Source organism: Protopterus annectens, chromosome 6.part0, assembly GCF_019279795.1.
Source record: "Protopterus annectens isolate FY-2018-M chromosome 6.part0, PAN1.0, whole genome shotgun sequence".
NCBI classification, from domain to species: domain Eukaryota; kingdom Metazoa; phylum Chordata; order Ceratodontiformes; family Protopteridae; genus Protopterus; species Protopterus annectens.
The window spans coordinates 271790009-271816223 of record NC_056737.1 but is presented as its reverse complement, the minus strand read 5'-3'; the positions used below and the strand labels follow the sequence as shown (position 1 = coordinate 271816223).

The 26215-nt window shown below is 41.0% G+C and overlaps 1 protein-coding gene across 1 annotated transcript in view; it reads right to left on the bottom strand.

The window, feature by feature from the left end:
- PALS1 (protein associated with LIN7 1, MAGUK p55 family member) overlaps positions 1-26215 on the bottom strand; it is a 2503255-nt gene that overhangs the window by 1498627 nt on the left and 978413 nt on the right. The window contains exon 4 of the mRNA XM_044074024.1: positions 10941-11149. Coding sequence (XP_043929959.1) covers positions 10941-11149 — 209 coding nt within the window. The remainder of the gene's footprint in view (positions 1-10940; positions 11150-26215) is intronic.

Genomic DNA, 26215 nt, shown 5'->3' with positions numbered 1-26215 from the left:
CAAAATCTGATGCCGAGATATTAATGAAAAAAATGGTGAGAATTTATTTCTAGGTTCAGAATTCCTATCAGTATAAATTCAGAAAGCAGTACTTTTTTCACTGCTTAAACTATTGTAAAAAAGACTTTGTTCTGTATTTAAAATCTTATTGCAGTTACACTGCCCTCACCATCCTCAGTCATCTGGCCTTTTTGAAAGGTCTAACTAGACTCTTAAAATTAGAATTAGCAAAATTTCCAATGAAACAGGACTTAAGCAGCCAGACACTTTGCCTCTTGCTTTGACAAGTATACAAGGAACTTCAAATGCTACCTGTAAATTAAGTTTACATGAAATTCTTATGGGCCATCCCATGGGAATGCCACCTTCCCCACCAGTGAGAAATTGTGAACTGGTATTTACTGAAGAAACTTTGCTAAACTACTGCTACCTTACAGACTTTTCATAAGAGAACTCAAGAAGCCCTTCCACAACCTGTGACCTGGTGACTGGGTTTACTTATAGATATTCCAACACAAATCTTCTTTGGAGCCACAGTGGAGGTGCCCTTTTTTTCATTCTCCTAACTACCTATACAGCAGTAAAGTGTGCTGGAATACCACACTGGATCCACAATATGCATTGTAACAAAACCTGCCTGACATCCACAAAGCCGAAAGATGATGGCACCACACCTCATTCTGACTACTTCACTAGGTCTCCTCCTTTTACTGCTTCCGAACAACACGAGGAAAATCTGTTTATTTCAAATACTACACCAATATGCCAATGATCTGAATGTTAACAACTGCTGGGTGTGTGGATTTGTGTTCCATGACACCAAGGGGGGCATTTCAATGTTACCTCTGCTTGTTTGACAGACTGATTTTACGGTGCAATTTGAAACGGAAAATCAAACCTGGTGTAATATCACAGACTGGACATAAATATATATACTATTAACTGGTCACATCAATAACAGGTGATATTTGTTATGGCAGAAATGGAGCTGTGCAAGTGTTGTGCTATAACAACTGTAATTACACACTTACTATAAAACTGTGATGTCAGCACTTAACCTAAATGCATATGAGTGAGGATGAGGCATGGGAATGCTGGATAGTCACTATTACATCTGCAGAGATTGTGCCTACCCCTGGTTACCAAGAAAAGTACAGTTGTGTACACTTAGCATGAATGTAGATGTTCGAGTGTATTCACTGTTGCAGTCATCACATTTGGGTTATCTGCTTGCAGTAGCCCTCAGTCAGCCTGATTAATAAAGTCTTGGGTCCTGCGTTGGTTGCTCTCTCATCTATCGTGACGTCAGGTAGTCAGGGCTATAAAGCATGCAGCCGACACCATTACATCAGTTTTTTCTTGCCCCAGATGTCAGGAGCCCCCAATGGATAGCAATAAAATATATATATATATATATATATATATATATATATATATATACACACACACACACACACACACACACACACACACACACACACACACACACACACACACACACACACACACACACACACACAAAAGGTTATTCCTCCAACAAAAAAGCAAATACACCAAAAAGCTTTTAAGCATAGTAAAAAAGAATAGAGGTATAGCCAAAAGAAGTCAGGGGGCTGGAGGGAGGGTAACCAGGACTGCAACAGTGAATACACTCTAACATCTACATTTATGTTAAGTGTACACAACTGTACTATGTTCTTCGTGTTTCACTGTTGCAGTCATCACATTTGGGTAGATTCTCAAAGCTAAGGATGGGAGGAGGAATTTAGATAGCATTAGGACCAGCTATAAGGCCCTGCAAGACTGCAGTGGCAAAGCCATCTCTGGATTTAGAGAAAAATTGGCAAGTGGTAATGCTTGGTGAAAGTATGTACAGAACACCAGGTAGCAGATTCTAGGATGTCTATGGTAGGGACACCTCTGAGAAAGGCTGTAAAGGTAGATGCAGTCCTGGTTGAATGGGGTCTAATCCCCTGTGGGATAGGTTTTCCGTGGTGCTTATAGCAGAAATGAATGCAATGGCCTATCCATTTAGGAATGGTTTGCTTTGAAATAGCCTTCCCCTCTGCCCCTGCAGCAAATGCCACCAGCATTTCAGATTTCCTTTGAGGTTTAGCCCTGTCCAAGTAAATTCTAAGCTGTCTGCGCACATCTAAGGAGTGCAGTATCCTTTCCCCTTTGTTCTGTGGATTAGAAAAGAAGGTTGGCAAATGAATGGACTGATTAAGAGCCACACTGGATACCCCCTTGGGCATGAAGGAGGGATTGGTTCTGAGGGACACCCTGTCCGCATGAAAGATGATGAAAGGCTCCATTGCCTTAAGGGCCTGTAATTCAGACAGCCTTCTTGCTGAAGTGATTGCTAAAAGGAAGGCTGTTTTCCAAGAAAGGAATTTTAAATTTGCACTTGCAGCTGGCTCAAAAGGATGAACAGCGAGTTTCTCAAATACAAAGTTAAGGTCCCAGGCTGGAGTTGGGGCTCTCCTGTGTGGTCTTAAGTTTTTGGACCCTCTGAGGAACTGCTCGAGCAGTGGATGAGAGAGAAGAGGGGTGGCTCTGTGTTATAATGACCTGAAATGGCTGAGGCATGAACTTTGATAGAAAAATAAAGGCCCTTGTGAAGCATCTCAGTTAAGTATTGAAGAATCTGAGTTAAGTTGGGTGCTGCTGTGCCCATCCCTTCAGATTGGTTCCAGGCACAGAATCTTTTCGATTTTTCAGCATAAGATGTTCTAGTACTAGGCCTCCTTGCCTCCAAAATGATATCCAACACTTGTTTATTGGGGGATGGTAATGGAGAGATTAGGTAATTAGCCAGGCTGCCAGGTTCAGGATTTGAAGTTGAAGGTGCAGAATCTGGTTCTCCTGCTATGACAACAGGGTAGGGGGTCTGAGACACCTGCCATGGAGCCAGCAGTGACACACTGCGCAAGAGGGGGTATACCAGTGTTGGCAAGGCCAGTCTTGTGCAATCACTATCGTCCTTGGTTTGTCCTATTTGATCTTTAGTAGTACTTTCGAGAGGTGAGGCAGAGGAGGAAAGGCATAAACTGATAGATTTTTCCAGCTGAAGGACAGAGCATCCACTTTCCAAGCTTGTTTTGAGGAGTCCTTGTGCAAAATTTGTCCCATTGGTAGCTCTGGGGAGAGGCAAATACGTTTATATCTGGGCTCCCCCATTTGTTTTTCCACGTTGAAAGTCTTTGGTTCCAGTTTCTACTTGTGTGGATCCATGAGATTTCTGCTTAGTTCGTCTGCCAGTGTATTTAGTTTTCCTAGCAGGAATTGAGCCTGGAGATGCACTTGGTAGCTCAAGGCTGTGTTCCACAGAGCCATGGCTAGTCTGCAGAGGGGGTAAGAATGGGTAACTCCCTGCTTGTTTATGAGCCATATAACAGTGGTGTTGTCCGTCTTTACCATTAACTGTCTTGAAAGAATGTGGTCCTTGAAGGCTGTCAGAGCATTCAGTACAGCTAACATTTCTTTCTGATTGGTATGCAGGTGCATTTGACTTGGGTTCCATTTGGCCTGAATGCATTTCCCTGCCAGGTGAGCCCCCCATGCATAGTCTGATGCATCTATAAGGGTTTGCGCAGCAGGGGTTAGAGTGAACGGTAGTCCCTTGTTTTGGTGGCAAGCCTCTGCCCACCAAAGGAACTCTAACCGTAGGCAAGGTATGAAAGGAATCATTGCTTCTAGATCCTGAGAATGTTGACACCATAGGCTTTTTAGATACCCATGCAGTTTCCTCATATGCAGTCTTGCATATGGAATTAGTAGAATGAGGGAGGCCGTGAACCCCAAGGCTTGCAGTATTCGCCTTGCAGATAGCAGGATTTTTGTGATCATTAGTTTGAAGCAGGTTGTCAAATGAATTTGTTTCTCTGGCGTGAGGAAAGCCATCTGCTAAGTTGTATTCAAGCTTGCTCCCAGGAATATAATGCGGTGACAGGGTACCAGGTGTGATTTCTTTTCATTTATAGTGTACCCCAGACAAGTTAGCACCTTTTGTACAAATGCCAGATGATTCAAAAGTATGTCCTGGCTTTCTGTCTGAATTAAACAATCGTCCAGGTATGGGTATATTTGAATATTTCTTTGTCTGCAAAATGCAATGACTGGAGCTAGGTACTTTGTGAATACCCTGGGTGCAGTAGATAAGCCAAAGGGCAGTGCAGAGAACTGTTAATGCATGTAGCCGGCTTTGAAGCATAGGTAACTTCTGCAAGATTCCCCTGATTGGTGTGTGCAGGTAGGCTTCCTTTAAATAGAGTGTTGCCAACCAGGCATCGTTGCCTAGCATAGGAAGCAACTGTTGAAGAGTTAGCATCTTGAATTTTGGAATCAATAAAAAGGTGTTTAAGGTAGACAGGTCCAGGATAGGACGCCATGAGTCGTCTTTTCTGGGTACCAGGAAAAGTCTTGAGTAGAAACTTTGTCCCTTTTCCTCTTCTGGTACAGTCTGAATAGCCTGTATGCTTAAGACAGAGAGAGTACTTGCTTTTGAGCCTCTGCCCACTGGTTTGGGGGTAGATCTGGCCAGCTGTTTGGGGTTGGTAACGTGTGGAAGTGAAATCTGTATCCTTGGGAAACTATATTTAAAACCCGTTTGTCCTGGGTAATGAGTTCCCAGATTTTTGCCTGCAGAGAAATCTTTCCCCCTAAAGGAGCAGTCAGTTGAGAAGTGCTTGGAAGTTTTAAAGTTACTGAGATAGTTTATCATAGGGGGAGTCTTACTACTCCCCCCTGATTTAGAAGTGGGAGCCCCCCACTGCTTAGTCCTGTGCGTACCCTGGGACTGAAGCCTAGGTGTTCTGCTGGATCTGGGTTTGGACTGAGAAGGCTTGGAAGAGGCAGGAAAGGACCAACTCTTAGAGGGCCAATGCCTACTAAATCTTGGAGGTTGTACTTGTAGGAAATCTTTAACAGTTTGCATACATTTAGCTTTTTCCTCCATCTTTTTAAGAACTTCTTCTGCTCTGTTGTCAAACAGGCGGTCCTGATTTAAGGAAGCATCCAGTAATTTAGCTTTAACATGATCTGGCAATGATTGCTCCTTAAGCCAAGCATGCCTCTAAGTGCAGACCCAGTGACAGCAGCCCTTCAAGATGCCTCTAGTGAATCAAACCACACTGCTAAGTAAGTTTTCCAACCTGTTCAGCAGAATGCATTAAATCCTGTAAATCCTTACTTTCAGCACAATCAGGAATCATCATTTTCTGTTTAAGCAATCCCATAATATGCTGCTGATACTTTAACATATGAAACTGGCAGTTTAAGGCCCTAATGGCCAAGGTTGCAGAATTGTATACCTTATTACCCCATCTATCCAGCACCCTGCAGTCTCCATCAGAGGGGGTACGATTTTTGGCAGTAGTAGCCTTAATGTCCTTGGGTCCCTGTGAAATGGTCTCAGGATCTGTAGTAGTATTTTTAAAAAGGAACTTGTGAGAGTAAGGAACACTGTAATATCCATCAGGTTTTCTGGGAGCAGGAGGTAAAGAGTCAGATGCCAAGCTAGATTCAGAAAAGGCATAATCAACAATGTCTAATACAGGAGGGATAGCTAAAGGCCTGTGCTGCGGCAGGAGTAAAAAATCCCTAAGCCTCTTTTTAGAATCAGAGTAATCCTGGCTTTCCCAATGAAAATGCTCCCCAAGAGTATGCAAGATTTCACCAAAAGAGAAATCCTCGGGGGGGGCAAAGGGAATAGAGTCCTCAGCATCAGAATCCTCATAGGTAGAGAAGGGTAAATCCTGGTCATCACAGCAAACAAATTTCAGAAGCCTGGTCAGAAGTATCATAAGCAAACTCAGCCCTAGGTCTCAGAGGGGGAAGGTTGGCTTCCCCTGATTAAAGTAATAAGGTCTTCAGCCATTCTTATCATTTGTTTTTTAGGCTTAGAAGCCTGACCATGCGGTCTGGGTGTCGATTTACTAGCCATGGTTCGAGTTTTAGGCCTTGAAGAAGAAGATGGCATTGGTTTAATATGCAGGTCAGTAGGCCTGAATACACCCTCAGAAGCCAGTGCCTGCACAGCGTCTCCGGACCCATCCAAGGTAGAGACATCTGCGGGTTCCACAGTTGAAGCATCTCGTGGCATACCAGACTCCGAATGGGTCTCAGTAGAGGCCTGCGAATCTAAAGTGGTAGGTATCAGGGGCTGCAAATGCACCTCACTGAGTACCGGCAAACTGGCGTCTGGCTTAGGAGAAGCGTAGTCAGTAGCTTTGGACCTAGGTGGCCTGTCTCTGTCTTTATCTTTGCGTTTTTTCAGAATGTCGGTAGTCGGATGGCTTACCTAAGACATCTGGATAATTGAACAGAGTACCAAAATATTTAGAAGCATAAATATACTGACGACGAATAGTTAGTTGTTTAAATAAGGCACAAAACCGACAGCGAGGTACAAAGTGGTCAGGGCCTAGGCAAGGAATACAGTACGAATGGAAATCTATGAGGTATTTGCTTTCCACAAGAAATAAAATTATTTACTTTTACTGACATCGGTTTAGAGAAAGAAAAAGTTTCCCCAATGGGGTACTTAGCTTTAGTTAAAGACTTCGGTTCTGAAACTCGAAAATGAAAATTTCAGGAGTCGACCGACAGGCATTTGCGAACTGCTTCTGCTTCGGGCACCGCATGGTAAGAAAGACTGATGTAATGGCGTCGGCTGCGTGCTTTATACCCCTGACTACCTGACATCACGGAAGATGATACTTTAGAGTAAACCTCAGATCACTCAGAAGATTCAAAATCCAAATCTCTTAGTGAATCTTAGAAAGCAGCCTGAATCAGGAAATCATCCAGATAAAGAAAGATCTGAAGTCTGCAGAATGCAATGACAGGAGCTAAGCACTTTGTGAATACCCTTAAGGCAGCTGAAAGACTAAAGGGTAAAACGGAAAACTGAAAGTGATATGAAGTTGCACAGAACCTTAAGAATTCCCTGCAAACTGGATGAACAGAAATATGATGGTAACATCCAATATCACCAAAAAGGCTTGAGGAAGTACAACTGGACGCAAAGAATGCAGAGTCAACATCTTGAAACTTGGGAGTTTTGAGAAAAGTGCTGAGAGAAGACCTGTCCAAAATAGGTCTCCAACTGCCCTTTCTGGGAATGAGGAACATTCTAGAGTAAAAGCCTCATTTCTAGAAAGAGGGGACACATTCTTTTGTCCCCCAAGTGTAGAGGTCTCAAGGAAGAGAAGAAAAAAGGTGAATCTAGCTCGGAGGTGGGTGGGAAAACCTTGAGAGATGTAAAGCAATCAAAGACATCTTGCAACTGTTTTAGATGAGGGATATAACCCATTTGTCTGATGTTATGAACTGTCAGGTTGGGAAGGACAGAGGTTTTGAGACAAAGGAACTTGGGAATAGCAAAGGTGGAGAAGGAAAGAGGGAGGTAAAGGCTGATAATCATAAGCAGGTTGGTTTTTCAGGAAAGAAGGGTTTACAACACATGGACTCCTGTTCAGACTTGTCTTGAAATCTCCTTTTACTATATCTTCTACCCTTTAGAGAAGGTTTTTTTTAGTTATGAACAAATACAACAGCCTACGGAGAGCAGTTTCTCTGAATCTTGGGTACAGTGGAAAGGAAGAGTTGCTTACAATTTTTCATGACCTTAGTTTTTCCTGAAGAGTCTTGAAAAGTGCTGCAGCTGGAGAAACAAAAAGATGTTGCATATCCAGAGGAGAGTCCAGAAGGTTAGCACTGACAACCTCAAGTAAAGGTTGCAGTCTGAGCCAAGAGAACTGGTTGCAGAAGAGGGATCAGCAGCAGTAGCATCAAAGCCGCACTTAACAGAAAGCCTAGCAACCTGAGAAGCAGAGCTTGGAAGTGATAAAGCAGAATATTTAATATCAGAGTCCTCTAAAATCTGACAGAATGTTGCCCAAGTTGGCTAGTGTAAACAAAAGATACCTGGATAAAATGAGTTTAGTCACGATTAGCCCTAAAAAAAAAGATAAAAGTGGCAGAAGTATACACATTTTAGCCATATCAACAGTCTATCTTTATCAGAGGGCAAACAACATGGTACAGGCCAACATGGGAGGACTTTGGCTGACAAAGTTTGCAGACGACTGCAAACTGGGTGCCATAGTGGAAAGTGCATCGGACACGGATATCCTTCAGAAGGGACTCACGGAAACAGATAGCTGGTGCCAGAGCCATGGCCTGAAGTTAAACGCCAAAAAATGTATAGTCATACCCTTCGGGAAAAACAAGGTAACCCCAAGCTACCATATAGGTGGCAATCCACTAAGCACAGAAGAGGTTATCAGGGACCTGGGGACCCAGGTTGACAGTGGCCTTTCTTTTGACACTCACATTGCTAAAGTGGTTAGAAAGACCTTCTACATTGCCCACCTGATCATGAAGGGATTCACATCCAGATCTAGTGAGGTCATTGTTCCCCTGTACTCTTCATTTATCAGACCAATGATCGAGTACAATACCCCATTCGGGATGTATCTCACCCGACATCTGCAGCAATTGGAGAGACCCCAAAAGTTCCTCACCAAAAGGATAAAGGGACTCCAAAATCTGTCATATGCTGCCAGATTGAAGAAACTCCAGCTCTATTCAGTCACATACCGTCTGCTCAGAGGTGACATGTGCCTGACATACAAGGCCATGTCCAACCAGGAATTAATGGACATGCTCCACCTCAAAAAATCCAAATCCACCAAAACCACTAGAGCAAGCGACTTAAACCTTAGCACGGATATAAATAGGACGTGCTGGAGGGATAGATTTATCACTCAGAGACTCCCTATGCTGTGGAATAAAATCCCGGTCCATGTGAGGCAGAGCACCTCGCTGGCTCTGTTCAAGAGAAATCTTGACCTGTGGATGGGAGATCGTAGGTTTACCCCGGGAATCATCTCTGTGTCACTGCTGGACAGAGGCACAACAAACTAATGGGCACAGTATTTTTTCATATAAGGGGTGGCGTAAGCCACAAAAATTTGGGCTAGGCTTATAAATGCCTTAGGGCAGACAGCCTAGTATAAACCTATGAACCTATGAACAAAACAGAAATGAAGGAAGGACTTCAGTAGGCTTTTCAATGGAAAGGGGAAATAACGGCTAGATCTGAGGTAGCGTTCTTAACGCAAGAATTTTCAGAAACTGGCATCTTGCAAAAATATATCCAGTTTCTTTTGCTGCATGTGGCTAAGACTCAGGATTAAGAGAGTCCGTGGGAAAAAGTATCCTATAAAGCCTTCAAAACAATAGGAGTGGCAGAGGATTTAGGCACCCCATTTCCAAAATAGCTTAGTAGTTTTTCTGAACAGACAACTAGGACTCCTTAAATTGAAAATGTTTTAATTATAATGTCTCCAAAACAGAGTTCCTCCACAGGGAACTCAAGAGACAAGGTATATAAGCCAATGGGTAATGCATATTCCAAGAAATCACTCCCATCATTTTCAGAATCCTCCTCTTCAGAATTTTCTCTCTTCACCATTTAAGAGGAGAAATAAAGGAAGGGCAATCAACAGGAAAAAAATTAAGGCAGCTTCAAGGACATAATGGTTTTGGAAAGCTCCTGTGTAAAATCTTGCCATTACATCAAAGGATTCTTCTGACAGGAAATGGTTACATTTTGTGTTCTGCTTCTTAACTGCAACAAGTGCTTGAACAAAACGAGGTGGCGGTGATGCCGGATGTTCCTTGATCAAGGCGCATGGAACTTCTTCCCAAAGATCTGAGGTGTGGCCTCACTGCTTCTCACCAGTGGAGGAAGATTAGTTAGAAATGACAGCTGTACCACATAGCCTCTTATGTGGGTCACAACAGATGTGGCAGTTTCAGGAACCAGAAGTTCCAAGGTCTCATCAAAATGCACGCAGCAAAGATGTCCATGATCTGAGTAGACAGTAAAAGTAGAGTTTGTTTTTTTTTATAGACTTTTTTTGGCAAGAAGGGACAACTGAAGAGGAGAATTTGGAGGTCATTTTACCTTGGATGAGTTCCTTAAGCTTCTAATTCTCAAGGTAAATTTTTAAATGAAGACAGACTGTTATGTATAGTCTCAGGTACTAATGACTGACAAATAGAATAGTTCCTACAGTTGTTTTCAGCACCTAAGCAAAAGACACTTCGAATGATGATTTCTATGAGGAGTTTGCTGCAATCCTATCTTCTTCTCTTCAGTGACGTGTATAAAACTTTTAAGCATAAATACTAGTTAACAGGAAGGGTCCACAACAGGGATACTTACCACCCCAATGGCTGAATAAGAAACATAAGTCATATGGTTGACAAACTGAAGTTAAGACAGTTCAGTACTCTGGCTGGAAGCAAGAAAGCTGTGAGGTAATTCACAACCATACGTCCCTTATACTCTCCTTGCCCCCTTTGGGATGAGGTCATTTATTGGATGTATGGGGCCAGAGTGCAAGGAAGGCATCCAGGCTTTGGTATGCTGGCTAGGCAAATAGCAATCCTTACCAGAATATCTCATCCGTTAGGAAATACTGCAACAGTGATCCAAGGAAGGACATCTGCACACAGTGGAAGCTACAGCAAGCCCTTGTGTCTATAAATCCATACACCAGCCACAGCATGTGGGCTTAGAGCCACAAAAAGGAAGATGTCCATTGACTGCTGAACAGCATCCAGCTTTTGTCCCACTGGGGAAAGGAAAGGCACAGTCAACTACTGCAGAGCCAAATGACTGGCAGGCATGGAGGAATGGCAGAAGAACACCCCAACTACAAAAAAAAAAAAAAAAAAAAAAAAAAAAAAACTGCATTTCTTACAATAACTTCCACTCCACAAAGCATGCAAGACTTGTTTTGCAATTGATCCTGCAGGACGTGACAAAATTTAATTACATACTCAGAATAAGTTATACAAGTTATGCTCAACAATTAATCCAGTTCCATTTGTTTGCTTATATGAGTTACTTGACATGTACAAACCTCCTGGGAAAGCTGCTGGGCATAAGAAGTAAGAGGGTATGGCGGACTGGTTTTGTTCATGTGTATTGCCACAGCATTGTGCATCTTCCAGGCATTTTGAACATCTTTATTCTGAATTAGTTGCAGAATAAGTGACACGTCCTCTTGGCTCTGACTATCCACAAACATGTGCTGAATGTGTTTAAGTGAAGATAACAAGTCTTCTATTTCTGTAAAATAAGTAAAAACAGAATCAGGCAATTATCTTAAACTACATTAAAAATAATTTAGAGCATACAAATAACTCCACAAAGAATTTAAAAAGCCAACTAAACAGCATCTATAGTACTTGCTAGTTGCAGTCCTCCCAAACACATCTGCAAATTTCTGTAGCAGCTCTGCAACAAATTTCACTGGCAGCAATGATATCAAATAAAGCACTAGAACTTGTTTTAGTTAGTGTCAAAAATAAACGATAAACACCCAACGAGTAAACGCACCGTCAAATAATGAAAAAACAAGTATAAATACGAAAAATGCAATGACAGTGAGAAGCATGGCAACCATGAAACTTATATTGTTCTGCATATTAACGTGCTTTATTTTATTTAAGTTTTACAGTTGCCGTGCGTCTCACTGTCATTGCATTTTTTGTTGGTTAGTGTCAAGTTGTTTCTTAAGCATGTGAATGCCCTCCATTCTCTAATTACATCCCTTGATACTTGGGGTGATGAAAAGCACCAACACTTATAAGTAACATGTTTAGAAATTTGGCAAACTACACTGACCCACAGACAAAATTAATACATTGTTGAAAATAAAATAAAAACAGCTGCAAATCTCTCAGGTAAGAAGTACCAGCAATACAATCTGTGCGACTTGGATGAAAGGTGCTGTTGCAAAATTTAAATTAAAATACCACTCATCATCGTGCTTTCCACCACAAGCAACAATTTTACAAATTGCTTGTAGGCCACGATAGTCTGAGCAAAGCAGTTTTTTTAAAGGGGAGGCCTTTAGAGCAAAGCAACAAAATACATTATACTGCAGAGGTTGGCTACTCATCAGTTAGAGGGGGGTCAACTAACTTGCACACAATCATGTGTTCATGGTATACATGTTCTACACCTACAGTTTGAAACATTAGTAACAGACACTCAGAAGTGCAATCACCAAAAAATTAAACTGACAATGAAACAATCATTAAAACAAGCGGTTTTACATTTAAATTTATTTGCAGGAGGGCACAGCTCCCCTGCATTCCTCCCAAACTTAGATGTACTAACTGAGATAGCTATATCGCAGAGATGAGAGAGTAAATTCACCGAGATAATGCAATACCAATTTCACAAAAAGAAAAAATGCACAATTGTGACTGCAGAGTGCTGACTGGAAATGCAACATATTAAATCCTGGCACTGAGCGAGCGCGCACACACACATACACACACACACACACACACACCTACGTATAACATGCATGTTATGCATTTACTATGCAGTCCATGCCTTTCTTTCTCCCGTTATGCATAGATGCACATAATGCATCTATGCATAAAGGGAGAAAGAAAGGTATGGACTGCATAGCATACTACTAATTTTCAAGACTGAACTTGGAAAATTCAAGAAAAATACACATTCGCTTTCTCAGTAGAAGTGTGTCTCAGTAATGAAGAATCCACAATGCAAAGAAAGACTAGCTATTTCAGAACAGGTAAATGTCAAAATTCAACATAGGAACTGGTACTGAAACATGAATGGACAGAGAAGTAGTAAGGAAAATGACAAATTTCTGTAACAGCCCTTCATAATTTTAATAATGAAATAAATTTACTGAAGCTTGAGGTAAATCACATGAAAACATAAGCAATGAATCTCCTAGATATGAAAGGCTTAGCTAGAAGTAGGGGGTTGAGAAGTGAGATGAATATTGAGACAGGCATAAAAGTGAACTGAAAATAAGACCATATGAAAAGTAGACATCAGCAGAAGAGGAGACTAGAAGCAAAAAGCATGTACGTATGCTAGGAGCATAGGCAGAAGCAGCAAAAGGCAAGATAGTTTGAGAGAAGGAGAGTGACCTACAATCATAGTTCAATAGGGCGAAAGGTAGTAAATAGTCAACAAGAAATGAGTAGGCATAGGGTATTAACACAAAAACAAAGCAGAAATCCTACTGATTAAAGAATTTTATTTTAAGACCTTCTCTGTGCATTAAAACTGAAAATGAATCCAAACTGGGAAAAAGCCTCTATGATACCATATGTGCAAAGTCTCCTGGCCAGTTCACACAGAAGTGGGCATGCCGTGGGCATTTTCCTCAATGTAGTGTGATCTTGGTGGTGGTATATTTAATCTGCAGGAGGTGTGGGTGGTACATGGGGGCAACATGTAAAAAAAAAAAATATTCTGCTGGGTCATGGTAGTGTGGCGAGCAGAATTAAGGCAGCCATTGCTACTGTGCAGCCGGTGGAGTCCGCATGTACAGCACTGCCGAAGCCTCTATTAAAATGCCCCCTCCATTCACATTCCATGGAATCATTAGCTGTGGAAAGAAAGGCATATTGCCAGCCACACAAAATCCATACTGCTAAAATAACAGGCCTTAAATGCAATATTAAATGCACATTTTTACCCTTTTTTAATCTTTTTAATCTAACTGCCACTGTCCCTATTTTCATGTTTTCAGAAGGGGTGAAGATCTGTTGTTTTTTAAGAAGTTTGCTAATCAGTACTTTCCTGTTCACCATACAGCAGGATGCCTTTTCTCAAAATGCATCCAATCCACGCTTTTATGCTTCTCATCTGTACGCAGTCTCTCTTCTCAGAGCAAGCTAACTGAATTTAACAGCATTCGTCAAATTAACAATTTATCAAGGTCACACAACAGGGGATATACTGGGAAATGCATCCACAAAGAGCTCTGCAAACAAGACCATAAGAGACAATGCAGTATGAAATTCATTTGCAAAGTTAATAGCTTCTACTATTAGTGTACTATGCACAATTCACCAAATCCTTTTCAAGGTGAACAGCAAGGTGAGAATGTTTACTTTTTCCCATTAACTTAATAGGATTTCCAAGTGATACACTAAACTATATATTCAGAGAAGCATCCTCTGCAAGTGAATACATTTCAGTTACTTATTCTGACTTCAGTTTCTGCATCACTTTCTTTACTTCAGGAATGTTCTGTACAGCAGTATGAGTTATACAAAATGCCAAACTACAAGCATTAAACGTTACATCAGCTTTGCTTTCTCTGACAACTCAAATAATTTTGGCCTGCTTTTACCCGCAAATGAGCAACCCTAACTTCATACACACTACCTTTCCCTTTCTATCCAAAGACATGGATGCAGTAAGTGTTTTCTTTCCACAAGAGGGTAAAAAGTTGAAGACTGTTTTCTTAAACTTATCAGTTGTGGTTACAGGAAGTTAAGACAGGCAGACACCCAAATAAAAATTATCTGCAGAAATGCTGAAAACGGGGTTGGATATGAGCAGCTGTTTGGTCTTCATAAAAAGGTACAAGCTGAGGGAATAGGAAAGCATTGGGCAGACAAAGTGCCATCACCACCTTATTTTAGGCACAACTGTACAGAATGTTTATGGCGATCTCTGTTGTTAAATGACTGGGGAGACTGTTACTACACAGTGAGAGGATCATGAAGAAACATAGGCGGTGAAAACGTTACTCAGTTACCAGAATTACAGGTTTGCAGGGTCTATCTTCAGCATACACTACAGACAGAGGGATTAGAGGGATTAGGCTTACTCAGTCAATACAACTTTCCCTGGCTGCCATACCCCATTCGTCCTCCTCACCATGCAACAAGCATCTCTCCCCATTTCTGGAATTCTGCAAGGAGACCAAAGAATGTAGACAACAAAAGCAGAAGTAAAGAAAAGATCCAGTCAATAATGTAAAAGGAAGGGGATAGTGGAAGGTTAGGCTACTGAGCAACAGTTTTCTTACATATTCATCATTATAATACTAAGATTTTTTCTCCCAATGGGGCACTTATCTGAACCAGTGAAAGCCAACAATATTAATGATTGTGAGTAAGACAGACGCAAGACCTGGTGAGAGTCTGAAGTTATACGCTCATACATCCACTTATGTACCTTTAGGCCTGCAGGCTTAGGTCATACATTAGATGGCTCTAGGCAAGACTTTGGCTTTGGTACCCCAGATAGATGCCCAGGTAATCTCCTAAGAAAACCTAACAGTCTGGAATACTTCCACAGTGATCTAAGGATATCTTGGTTCTATGTGTGCTCCCACAAAACAGCACTTGTGAGAAAGGCAATAGAGTTTGTTACAAGAAATATACACGTGCTACAAAGGGTTAACAAAGACAAAAAGAAACCAAATGAAACTCTGCACGATGAACTTCAAGTAATAAATTACCGTGTATAAATTCTAAAGCAGTTAGGGCGCACTGCCTACAAACAAAATCCACAGCAATGTTAGAACAGATGACTTGTAAAATGAGAATAAAATTACAGTTTTACAAGGTTTTTGCCTGCTCCTAACCAGCAAAAGACGAGACAAAATAGCAAAGACAGAAAACTTGCTGACTTGATCATAAGACTTTCTTTGCACAGAAATTTCAGTAACAGCAAAACACGAAAAATAAACCTGAGACCATTCTCAATACAGCTACTACATAGGCTACCCTCTCTAGTTTCTCCACCCCTGGGTAGGTCTGACCATAAATTTATGACAATTTCTTTCAAAATATCTAAAATACATATAGTCAATAACTCCTGAATCAATAATTTCAAACCAAGAAACCTCAAACTTCATGATGAGCTGAGACAGCTACTTCTCATACAACAAAGTTACAGTTCATCAAATATATCCTTCTACAACTGGCAGTCCCTACTACAACCAAACATAATGGGAAGTTTAAGAACAAACTACCTACTACATGATTTAAACCTCTTCATAAGAAATACTTAATCAAAATTTCAATTAAAAGTTACAATCACAGCTAATAAAGAAAATCATGAACTTAAATTAGCTTCTGAAGTCAAGGATAATCGTAAGTCCTTCTTTAGTTATATTAAGAAACTAACAGACGGCACCCACCAGTGTTCTGAACTTAACTAAATTGGTACCACTCACTCAAACCCCGTAGACTCAGCAAATAGCAAATACACTAGCAGACAAGTCGAGTGCAGATTTCATCCCTGAAATAACTACCTTAATTCCACAAATTCCCAAATAATTTACACATCCCAGTACCACAAAGGAATATGTACTGAAGGTGCACCCCAAGACAAAAAAAAAATATTACTACCAGGAGTCATGATAATTTACAATGATGCCTATAACAGCATCTAATATGCCATTTTGGAAGCCTTCCTTAAACTACTTAACCTGAACTTAAGCTACAGGATTTGCCCCCCTTACTATGGAGGTCTGGAGAGGTGATACCATTACAAAAGGGTGCCACTACCACAGACACAGAAAACAACAGACACACTTGCCTGACTACCTTGACTGGCAAAGCCACAGAACACAACATTTCTGACCTCGTAAAACTATGAAAATTGAAAACCTCATCAGGCCAAGACTTCTAACACTGCAGCAGGCTGAGCAATAAGTAATTTTGAGCTTTCCCACTATAGGAACAGTTGAAAATCTGTAAGAAGTTATCAACTGGAGAAAATTAAGTTACTGGCTAGTAATCACACTGCCCAGACTTCAGCAAAGGAAAGTTTTGATAAGTGAAAATCAACTAGAAATGAAGAAAAAGCTACAACTGGGAAAAACTTCAAAGTTGTTCAGCAAGAAACGGCTCAAGTTTCTGCTTTAGTACAAAAGCTGGCTAACCACCAAGTGTAAATATCTGAAGCAATGTATAAAAGCCCACAGTAAGTCACTGAAGGAAGCAAAAAGCAATGTAAGGCAATGTCTTTCACCCCTTGCACTGTATGCTGCGATGAAGCAAGAGGGTCATACTGCTGTGGCAACCCTGGGAAAGGGAAGCGGTTCCCTCAGGCAGAAGGAAGACACTCACACTATCCTTCTTGCTATCCTTCAAACAGATGCCACTGATATTTACACACCAGCGAGTGTGGAGGCCATGCAGATTATAAATCAGACAGGTGAAGAAGCAAAGGTTGCACAAACAGGTGTATCATTTATGTGACATCCCTTCGCCGGGCCAGTGATCAAGGAATCTCAATCCTCACCACGGACACCAGTGAGGAATGTTCACTTGGAACAAAAATAGATAAGCACAGTATTTCCAGATGCAGCTCTCTGCACCAAATACAATTTCACTTAACAGAACACAGGCAACATTCCCATTCTGGGGTTGAGTTTCCCTTTCCCTATCCAGGCCCCCAAAAAACTCCGCAATGACAAAGCTGTAGAGCCAAGTTCTCACTCGAGTGTTCCAAGCCAAGTCCTCCACCACCATCTCTGTAAAACCAGTACTCAATGACCCTGCTCCAAGTAGCTGACATATACACTGAGACTTGATTTTCACACATGCGCGTGCACACATACTCGTGCGCACACATGCACATACACACGCGCACACACACACACGGGAAAGCTGGCACAGATTCATCTGCTGTGTTCCATTCATCCAGACTATAAGGTAGTTACACTGCCATCAGCCAGCTACTCGAAGGCTCTTACAAGGGTATCTAATTATACTGAGTAAAATTAATACTAATACAAATGGCAGAATTTGACCAGTGTAGCAAGGCTTTCATAAGTGGCCACAGTGTCACCAAATAAATATAAGTACTCTCACAGATTAAAATATTCTCTAAAAGAACAGCCAGAATGAAAAATTTAAATATGTTTAATAAAAAAATAAAATATTAAATATATATTTACAATAAACACCAGAGTTTCATTCACAAGAAATATTAAAAGCTACAGATAAAAAGGTTCACACAGATACAAACAATACTTAACTAATCCCACTATATTTTCCTGACAGACCAAAGAATTACTGCTCTCTAGTTCACTTACTAGAGCAAGGCAAGATGAATTGGGTGAGTGATCCTTCTTTGTCAGGTTTAAAAAACAGACTGCTGAGAGCTAAGTGACATCTCTTACTAACATCTAAGCATCATTCCAGTGCTGGCTACAGAATGACATCACATACATCTGGTCATCTGACACTGGTTACCACACTACCCACTTTATTAGAAACTGAACCAGAATCTAGCACCGATGTGTCACCAAACTGAAACGCAGAGCTTTGCTAAAATGTATTATAGCAATTGGAAAATATAAAACCATTTCAAAACTTCCACCCCTTCAGGGTAGCAATTAGTTCACCCCTAAGGACAATACAGTAGGATTCCTAGTCTTGGTTTTTAACAGACATTTTTGTCTCTGGCTGCAATCAGAACTGTAAGATGCACTCTTTATGACCTAAACCAGGTAATTTGTTTTCAGACTAATACAATTGGTTTTTAACAGACATTTTTGTCTCTGGCTGCAATCAGAACTGTAAGATGCACTCTTTATGACCTAAACCAGGTAATTTGTTTTCAGACTATTTTTCAAAGTTAACTGGACTGAGATTAACCTCTTCTCTTCCAGTATCCTCTGTTACAATACATTCATTTCAACAGTTACAATACAGTCTTACATACAGGATATTTCTTTTCTATCCAGCAGGACACACTGTTTGTGTATTTTTAGCACAAGCAGCTTTACAATATATTTTCAACACAAACACCTGTACAAATCAGTTTGATATATAAATGACATACAATTCTTTACAAAACTTAAGCTAGCTATGCTGGCATATGTTATACCTCCACTGCCGTACACCTCCTGGCATAGCTAGCAATACCTCACATCAGCACAATTTAATTCAGAATATCAGAGTCCAATAGTCAACATCTAGTCTATCCTTAACCCCAAAAGACTTCTTGGATGGCTGCACATTAAGCAGCAGGTTAATTAGAGCTCCCCAATGGGAAAAATGATAAATCAATTAAAAAAAAGTCAGCAAAAATCATCAATATGGGTAAATTGGTTTACCTTCATAAGTCCGACAGCCACATCCTCGAAACTGCTGCCACGAACTGCAAACTGCGAATTCACAAAACCGCGAAAAAACGAAATTCTGAATAACAAAATCTCACCCTCTGTTTGACCCATGGTAGCACTTGTTTCAGCTGTGGAGCGATCAGAAATGTCAACTTTCTCTGTTTTTTCGAACTTTAGGAAAGTTGGTGGGTCGGAATTTGCGGAAACTGTTTACGTATATGCTCATTTGAAGGATTTGAAGGATGTGCTTTCATCTATATGATGGTAAACTGTAAAATTAACTTAAAGCCCTGCAATTACACTCCATGGATGCCAGCAAAGAATAAATGTGGAGAAATTGCTAGAAAAGAGTAGTCTGGCAATTAGTGCAGAGAAGTAAGACTATGAGCTGTTAAACTGCTTCCTAAAGTAGAGGGCTCAATTCCCTCAGCCTTCACTTGCCTACTGTGTGACCTGGATCAAGTCACTTAACCAGTTAGTGCTTTCAGGACACTGGGAAACTGGGCTAGGCTTCTTAATGGTCTCCTGGACTACATGCCTACAGACTACCTATGAACCTGTGAAGAAAAAGCTGTAGCTAGAAAAGACTTTACAACTGCTCAGCAAAAAAAAAAAAACAATTCAAGTTTCAATCAGTACAGGAGATGGCTCCATTAAACTGTAGAAAAAAGTAAATCAAATGCACTCTGAAGTGTTTATACATTCTCGAGATCAAATGTATTTTAAGATCAAATCACAAAAGGCCAAAAACAACAGAAGACAAGTAGCTACTCAGATGAGCTGCTAAAACTGCAGAAATAGGAAGATAAACTTGCAAAAAGACTGTCAATTTTACGTTCTCAAGAACTGTTTGAAATAGGACTTCCAAGATGGCTGCACATTGAGCAACAGTTTTATTTTAACTCTCCCTGTGTAAAAAAACAGAAACTGACAAAAGCAGTGCCACTCAAATTATTTGAGTAAAATTCCATCACTAGCTAGTAATTACACTGCCTAGACAACAGCAAAGAAGAAATTTGGAAAACCTGATATAAATTCAAACACAAGAGGTGAAAAGAAAACTCTAGATGGGAATAATCCAGCAGCTGCTCAGCAAAAAGCAGTTCAAGTTTCAGCTTTTGGTACAGGACATGGCTTCCAGCAATTTAGATGAAATAAATAAAATGTAATCAGAGGTGTGCAAAATAAACATTGACGGAATATACCAATCCAAATAAAAGTTTGGAAAATAGAAGCAGCTTTAGCTAGCTATTCAAATGAAATGAAAATTGAAAAAAATAGGATGAAATGAAGAAAAGGCTGGCAGTCCATGATGGTTCTCAAGATGAAATTAAAAAAAAATAAGAGTTGGAAGATAGTGTGCACAGAAAACCTGAGAATTTATGCTGTATTAGATAAACTGGAAAGAACAATTTTATGGAAGTGCAAACAAGAAAATAGACTGGTGTTCCACAGTAGGATTTCTCAACTGAAAGGGCACATTGTATACATGCCTCAAACCTGTCCACGAGAAAGCAGCCAAGACCTAAATTAGTGAAGCTGGCAACATACCATCAGAAAGAGTCGATCCTGACAAAAGTATGTCAGAAAGAAAGTGTTAAAAATTGGAGATGACAGAAAACCTGTGGAAAATTATTACTCACTATACACAACACAAAAGAGAAGAAAGTTTATCCAAGCAAGCAATCAAGGATCGTCAAGAGGCAGGTGTGAGATTCAAGCTGCTGTCTTCAGAATATTATTTCCTGGACAATCAAAGACTGACGCAGAACAAGATAAGGAAAAATAAAGTGTGTCCAAAACAGTGTGCCAGTAAGCAGAAGGGTACTCTGCTTCTCATTCTTCTAACAACAAAACGTAGAGAAACATGGTCAGTGAACCATTTTCAGCATTCCAAAGGAAAATTCTAGAGAAAAAAAAAACACAGGAGCTGACAAAAAGAATTAGGAGCATCCTGGCCTTCTGGCGATGGAATTGATCAGGAAGATGACCAGCAACACAAGTTAGTAAGTTAATTAATTATTATTACAAAGGGTCAACCATATTTGTGAAAAGACTGCAAGAAAAAGTAACTGAAAAGGACTGGAATGCTGTTGACTACATTAAACTTGTGGGAGGAATGTAAAACATATAACCCCACTTTATGTCATTAAGGTTTAAAAAGACACTAAAGGGAAAACTAACTAAAACCATTTCTGTTCTTGTTAATAATTGTATAAAACATTTCATGATATATATTACATGTTGTATAGTGTGCAGCCAGAGGTATTTTAAATGGGGGGGGGGGGTCAATAGCTGCTCTATAGTTAATGCTAAAGTAAACAAATACTTTTTCTTAGTTATAAGATGCATACAGGCTTTACACTGCACCAAGATAATGAAAGCTAGACAAAAGAAAGTTGAAGTTAGTATAATGTGATTGTGAGTTTCTAGGGGTGGGGTGCAAAAGTGCACTGAATTTATTATATGTAGAGTTCATAAGTTCCATTTTTTTTTTTTTTTTTTTTTTTTACAAAGGTGGGTGTCTGGTCTAGTGTTAGAAAGACTAGATAAAATTACGAAAGGCATGGAAAATGAGTTTCTTCAATCTACAGAGTCATATAGCTTACTTTTTCCATCACAAGCTCTCTGAGAGACATTAAGTCTGCACCTAAAGAAAGCTAGCAAGAAATGAAATGAGCAAGGATTCCTGCCAAGTTGTTAGCTTTTTATCGTTGTTGATAAGATGTCTGCAGGTGCAAACAATTAATAATCTTGAGTGTCCTGAGCATCCTTTGCTGAAAGCAATGCAAAATTTAAAGGTACAGTGGAAAGCAATTAAAGTGAAAAATAAAGTCTGAAATTCAGGGGAAGTGAAGAAGAAAAGTACAGTTGTGTACACCTACCATAAATGTAGATGTTCAAGTGTCTTCACTGTTGCAGTCATAACTGTAGGGTGATCCTGCCAGCAGGCAGCCCGAGGTCGGCCAGAATCCCAAAGTCTGGGTCCGGCGTCGGCTGTACCAGCAAGCACCCTGACGTCAGAACGCAGGGATATAAAGCTGACAGCCGACGTCATCTTCTCCAGTCTTTCTTGCCCCAGATGTCAGAAGTCCCCCAAAATAACCAAAAGGTGTCCAAAAAGGAAACACAAATACACCACAAAAGAAGAGGAAGATAAGAGGGGATTGGTGGGAGGGAAACACCGACTTCAACAGTGAAGACACTCGAACATCTACATTTATGGTAGGTGTACACAACTGTATTATGTTCTTCATGTTTCACTGTTGCAGTCATAACTGTAGGGTGGAATCCCAAAGCTGTGATGAGGGAGGAGGTTATGCAGAAGAAGGGGCAGCCAGAAGACCCTGCAAGACAGCAGAGGCAAAACCTGCCCTAGACTTAGAATACAAAGGGAGATTATAGTGCTTAGAGAAAGTATGCACTGAACTCCAAGTGTCAGCTTCCAAAATGTCCTTGGTAGGAACTCCTCTGAGAAAAGCTGCTGAAGTGGCAGCTGCTCTAGTAGAATGACTTCTAACAGTACCTGGAATTTGCTTCCCAAAGTGAGAGTAACAAAACCTTATCCCATGAGCAATCCATTTGGAAATAGTTTGTTTAGAGATAGCCTTGCCTAGAGAACTAGAGGCATAAGAGATAAGCAACTGATCAGACTTTCTGAAATCTTTAGTTCTATCCAGGTAAAACCTTAGTTGTCTGTGTACGTCCAATGAATGCAAAATCCTTTCCCCTTTGTTTTGAGGATTTGGAAAGAAAGTAGGAAGGTGAATAGTCTGATTTAAAGCCACTTTAGAAATCACCTTAGGCATAAATGTAGGATTGGTCCTCAACGCAACTCTGTCTTGGTGGAAAATAAGGTAAGGTTCCACAGCCATGAGAGCTTGCAACTCTGAAACCCTTCTGGCAGAAGTCAAAGCTAATAAAATAGCTGTCTTCCAGGAAAGGAACTTGATATCCGAAGCAGCCGCAGGCTCAAAGGGGGATAAAGTTAGTTTTTCCAAAACATAATTATGATCCCAAGCAGGAACAGGAGGAGTTCTGGGAGGTCTTAAATTCTTAGCCCCTCTCAAGAACTGTCTCACCAGCTGGTATGAAAAAATGGGGGGATCAGTGTTGTAATGAGCCGAGATAGCAGAAGCATGGATTTTAATGGAAGAAAAGGAGAGGCCTTTAAGAAAGAGGTCTGAGAGGTAAAGTAGAATGGAAGAAATGTCAGGCAAAAGAGGATTAGAACCCTCGGTCCCGCATCCAAATACAAAATCTTTTCCATTTAGAAGCATAGGATTTTCTAGTGCTAGGGCGCCTAGCTTCTAAGAGAACATCCAAAACTTGTTTGGGAAAAGCAGAAGGAATCAAAGGCCCTTGTAAAGCCAAGCTGCCAGGCAAAGAGTCTTGATATGAGAGTGTAACATCTGACCCTGATGCTGGGAGAGAAGAGAAGGAAACAGAGGCAGAATCCATGGAGGTCCCAAGAACAGGTGTCTTAAAGTTGGATACCAAAACTGCTGAGGCCAATTTGGAGCTATCAAAATGAAAATCTTGGGTTTGTCCTGTTTTATTTTCAGTAACACCCGAGGCAGAAGAGGAAGAGGAGGGAAGGCATATCCCGAAAGATTCCTCCAGCTGAAAGACAGGGCATCCACTTTCCAAGCTGCTTTGTGCAAAAGAGAGGCAGCTGATGGTTGAGATGAGATGCAAACAGATCTATCTGAGGGAATCCCCAAACTGCTGTAATCCTGCTGAATATGTTGGGGTCCAGCATCCATTCGTGAGGATCCAAAAGATTTCTGCTTAGGCTGTCTGCTAAGAGATTCAGTTTTCCTGGAATGAATTGAGCTTGAAGATGCAGATTCAGATTTAGAGCTGTGTCCTATAAATTCATGGCTAGTCTGCAAAGGGGGTAGGAGTGAGAGCCCCCTTGCTTGTTTATGTACCACATGACTGTGGTATTGTCTGTGCGAATCAGAAGATGGCCTGGTTGCAAAAGACTCTGGAAGGCTAGAAGAAAATTTTGGACTGCTAACATTTCCTTCAAGTTGATGTGCCAGGTAAGATGCTTCTTTGTCCAGTAGCCCTGCTGGCAATTGTTTAGGTAATGAGCTCCCCAAGCATAATCCGAGGCGTCTGTGGTTATGATCTGAGCAGGATGAGATAGACGAAAGGGATTCCCTTTGTTTAAAACACAAGCCCTGGACCACCAAAGGAACTCCTTTTGAAGGCAGGGAATCAGAGGTATCATAGTTTCCAGGCTGTGGTAATGCTGAGACCATACACTCTTTAGGTACCATTGAAGTTTTCTCATATGAAGCCTTGCATTTGGAATCAACAGGATGCAAGAAGCCATGTAGCCCAAAGCCTGCAGGAATTTCCTTGCAGTGAGCCGAGTTAAAGTAGCCAAGGTCTTGAAAATTGATGCCAGCTGTACTTGTTTTTCTGGAGTAAGGAAGGCCCTTTGTAAGCTTGTGTTTAGAAGAGCTCCCAAAAAGATCATTTGTTGAGAGGGGATCAAATGTGACTTTTTTGTGTTCACTGAGAATCCCAGTAGTAGGAGAAGACGCTGAACAAACTGCAGATGTTGAAGAAAAGAATCCTTGCTGTCTGCCTGAATAAGGCAGTCGTCCAGGTAGGGGTAAATTTGAATTCCTTGGAGTCTGCAATAAGCTACTACTGGAGCCAGACACTTGGTAAAGACTCTGGGCGCAGTAGATAAGCCAAAGGGCAGTACAGAGAATTGAAAGTGTCTCGAACCTGCCTTGAATCTGAGGTATTTTCTGCATTCCTGTCTGATGGGAATGTGTAAATAGGCTTCCTTCAAGTCCAATGTCACCATCCAAGCATCCTGGGAGAGCATGGGAAGAAGTTGTTGCAGAGTAAGCATCTTGAATTTTGGAATCTCCAGAAAGGTATTTAACACTGAGAGGTCCAGAATAGGTCTCCATGAGTTTTGTTTCCTTGGGACCAGAAATAGTCTGGAGTAAAACATTTTCCCATCTCTGGAAGTGGAACAGGTTCTATGGCTTTCATGGCCAATAAGGCATCCACTTGATTTAAGGCCTCTGACCATTGATGTTTTGGCAGATCCGGCCAGCCCGAAGACCTTGGCAGAGTATGAAAGTGGAATTTGTAGCCTCTTAAAATCACGTCTAAAACCCATTTGTCCTGGGTAATATGAGTCCAATTTTGGTAGAAAAGAGAAAGTTTTCCTCCGAGAGGGGCTTCCAGGCAAGGAGGACCTGTAGCCCAACGGAGAGAGTCATTCGGTCTGCTTCTTTTGAGATTGAAGTCCGTCTTCTCCCCTTCTAGGTGAAGAAGTCCATTGTCTGGACCTGTAAGAGGCCTGAGCCTGCCCCTGACCTCTGGAGCGTCTATATCTTCCCCTTTGAGGCCTGTCAGACGTGGGAAAAGACCAATTTTTGGAGGGCCAATTTCTAGAAAATCTAGGAGGCTGAACTTGTAAAAAATCTTTAACAGTCTGCATAGATTTTGCTTTTTCTTCCATCTTTTTAATAACCTCCTCAGCCTTTGATCCAAATAAAACATCATGCTGAACAGGGGCATCTAACAGCTTAGCCTTAACCTGTTCTGGTAAATTTTGCTCACAAAGCCAAGCATGTCTCCTGATAACAGTACCAGAGGCAGCGGCCCTGCAAGAAGCTTCTAAGGCATCAAAACCACAATGTAAACTATGTTTGCTAACTTGTTCAGTTGCATGCAATACATCCTGTAATTCCTTGTCCTCTGCACATGCAGGAAAGGTCGAGAGCTTTTGCTTTAGGACAGACAAAAGAAATTGCTGACACTTGAACATGTGAAACTGGCAATTTAAAGCTCTAATAGAAAGGGTAGCAGAAGTGTAAACCTTCTTGCCCCACCTGTCCAAGGCACGAGAATTCTTTTCAGAGGGGAGAGGATTTTTAGAAGAAGCGCCTTAGCAGCCCTAGAACACTGAGAAATGGTTTCAGGATCAGCAGAAGGGTTCTTAAATAAGAATTGATGGGAGTCAGGGACTCTGTAAAATCTATCAGGCTTAGAAGGAGCAGGCGGCAAGGAATCAGGATTTAGGTTAGCTTCAGAAAAAGCATCATCCACAATATCAAGTACAGGAGGAATAGCCAAAGGTCTGTGTTGAGGGAGGAGAAATTCCCTACGTCTCTTCTTGGAAGCAGAGTAATCCTGACCTTCCCAATGAAAATGCTCCCTCATCTCATGTAAGGTTCCCCAAAAGAGAAATCTTCAGGGGGAGAAGCAGAGGGAATAGA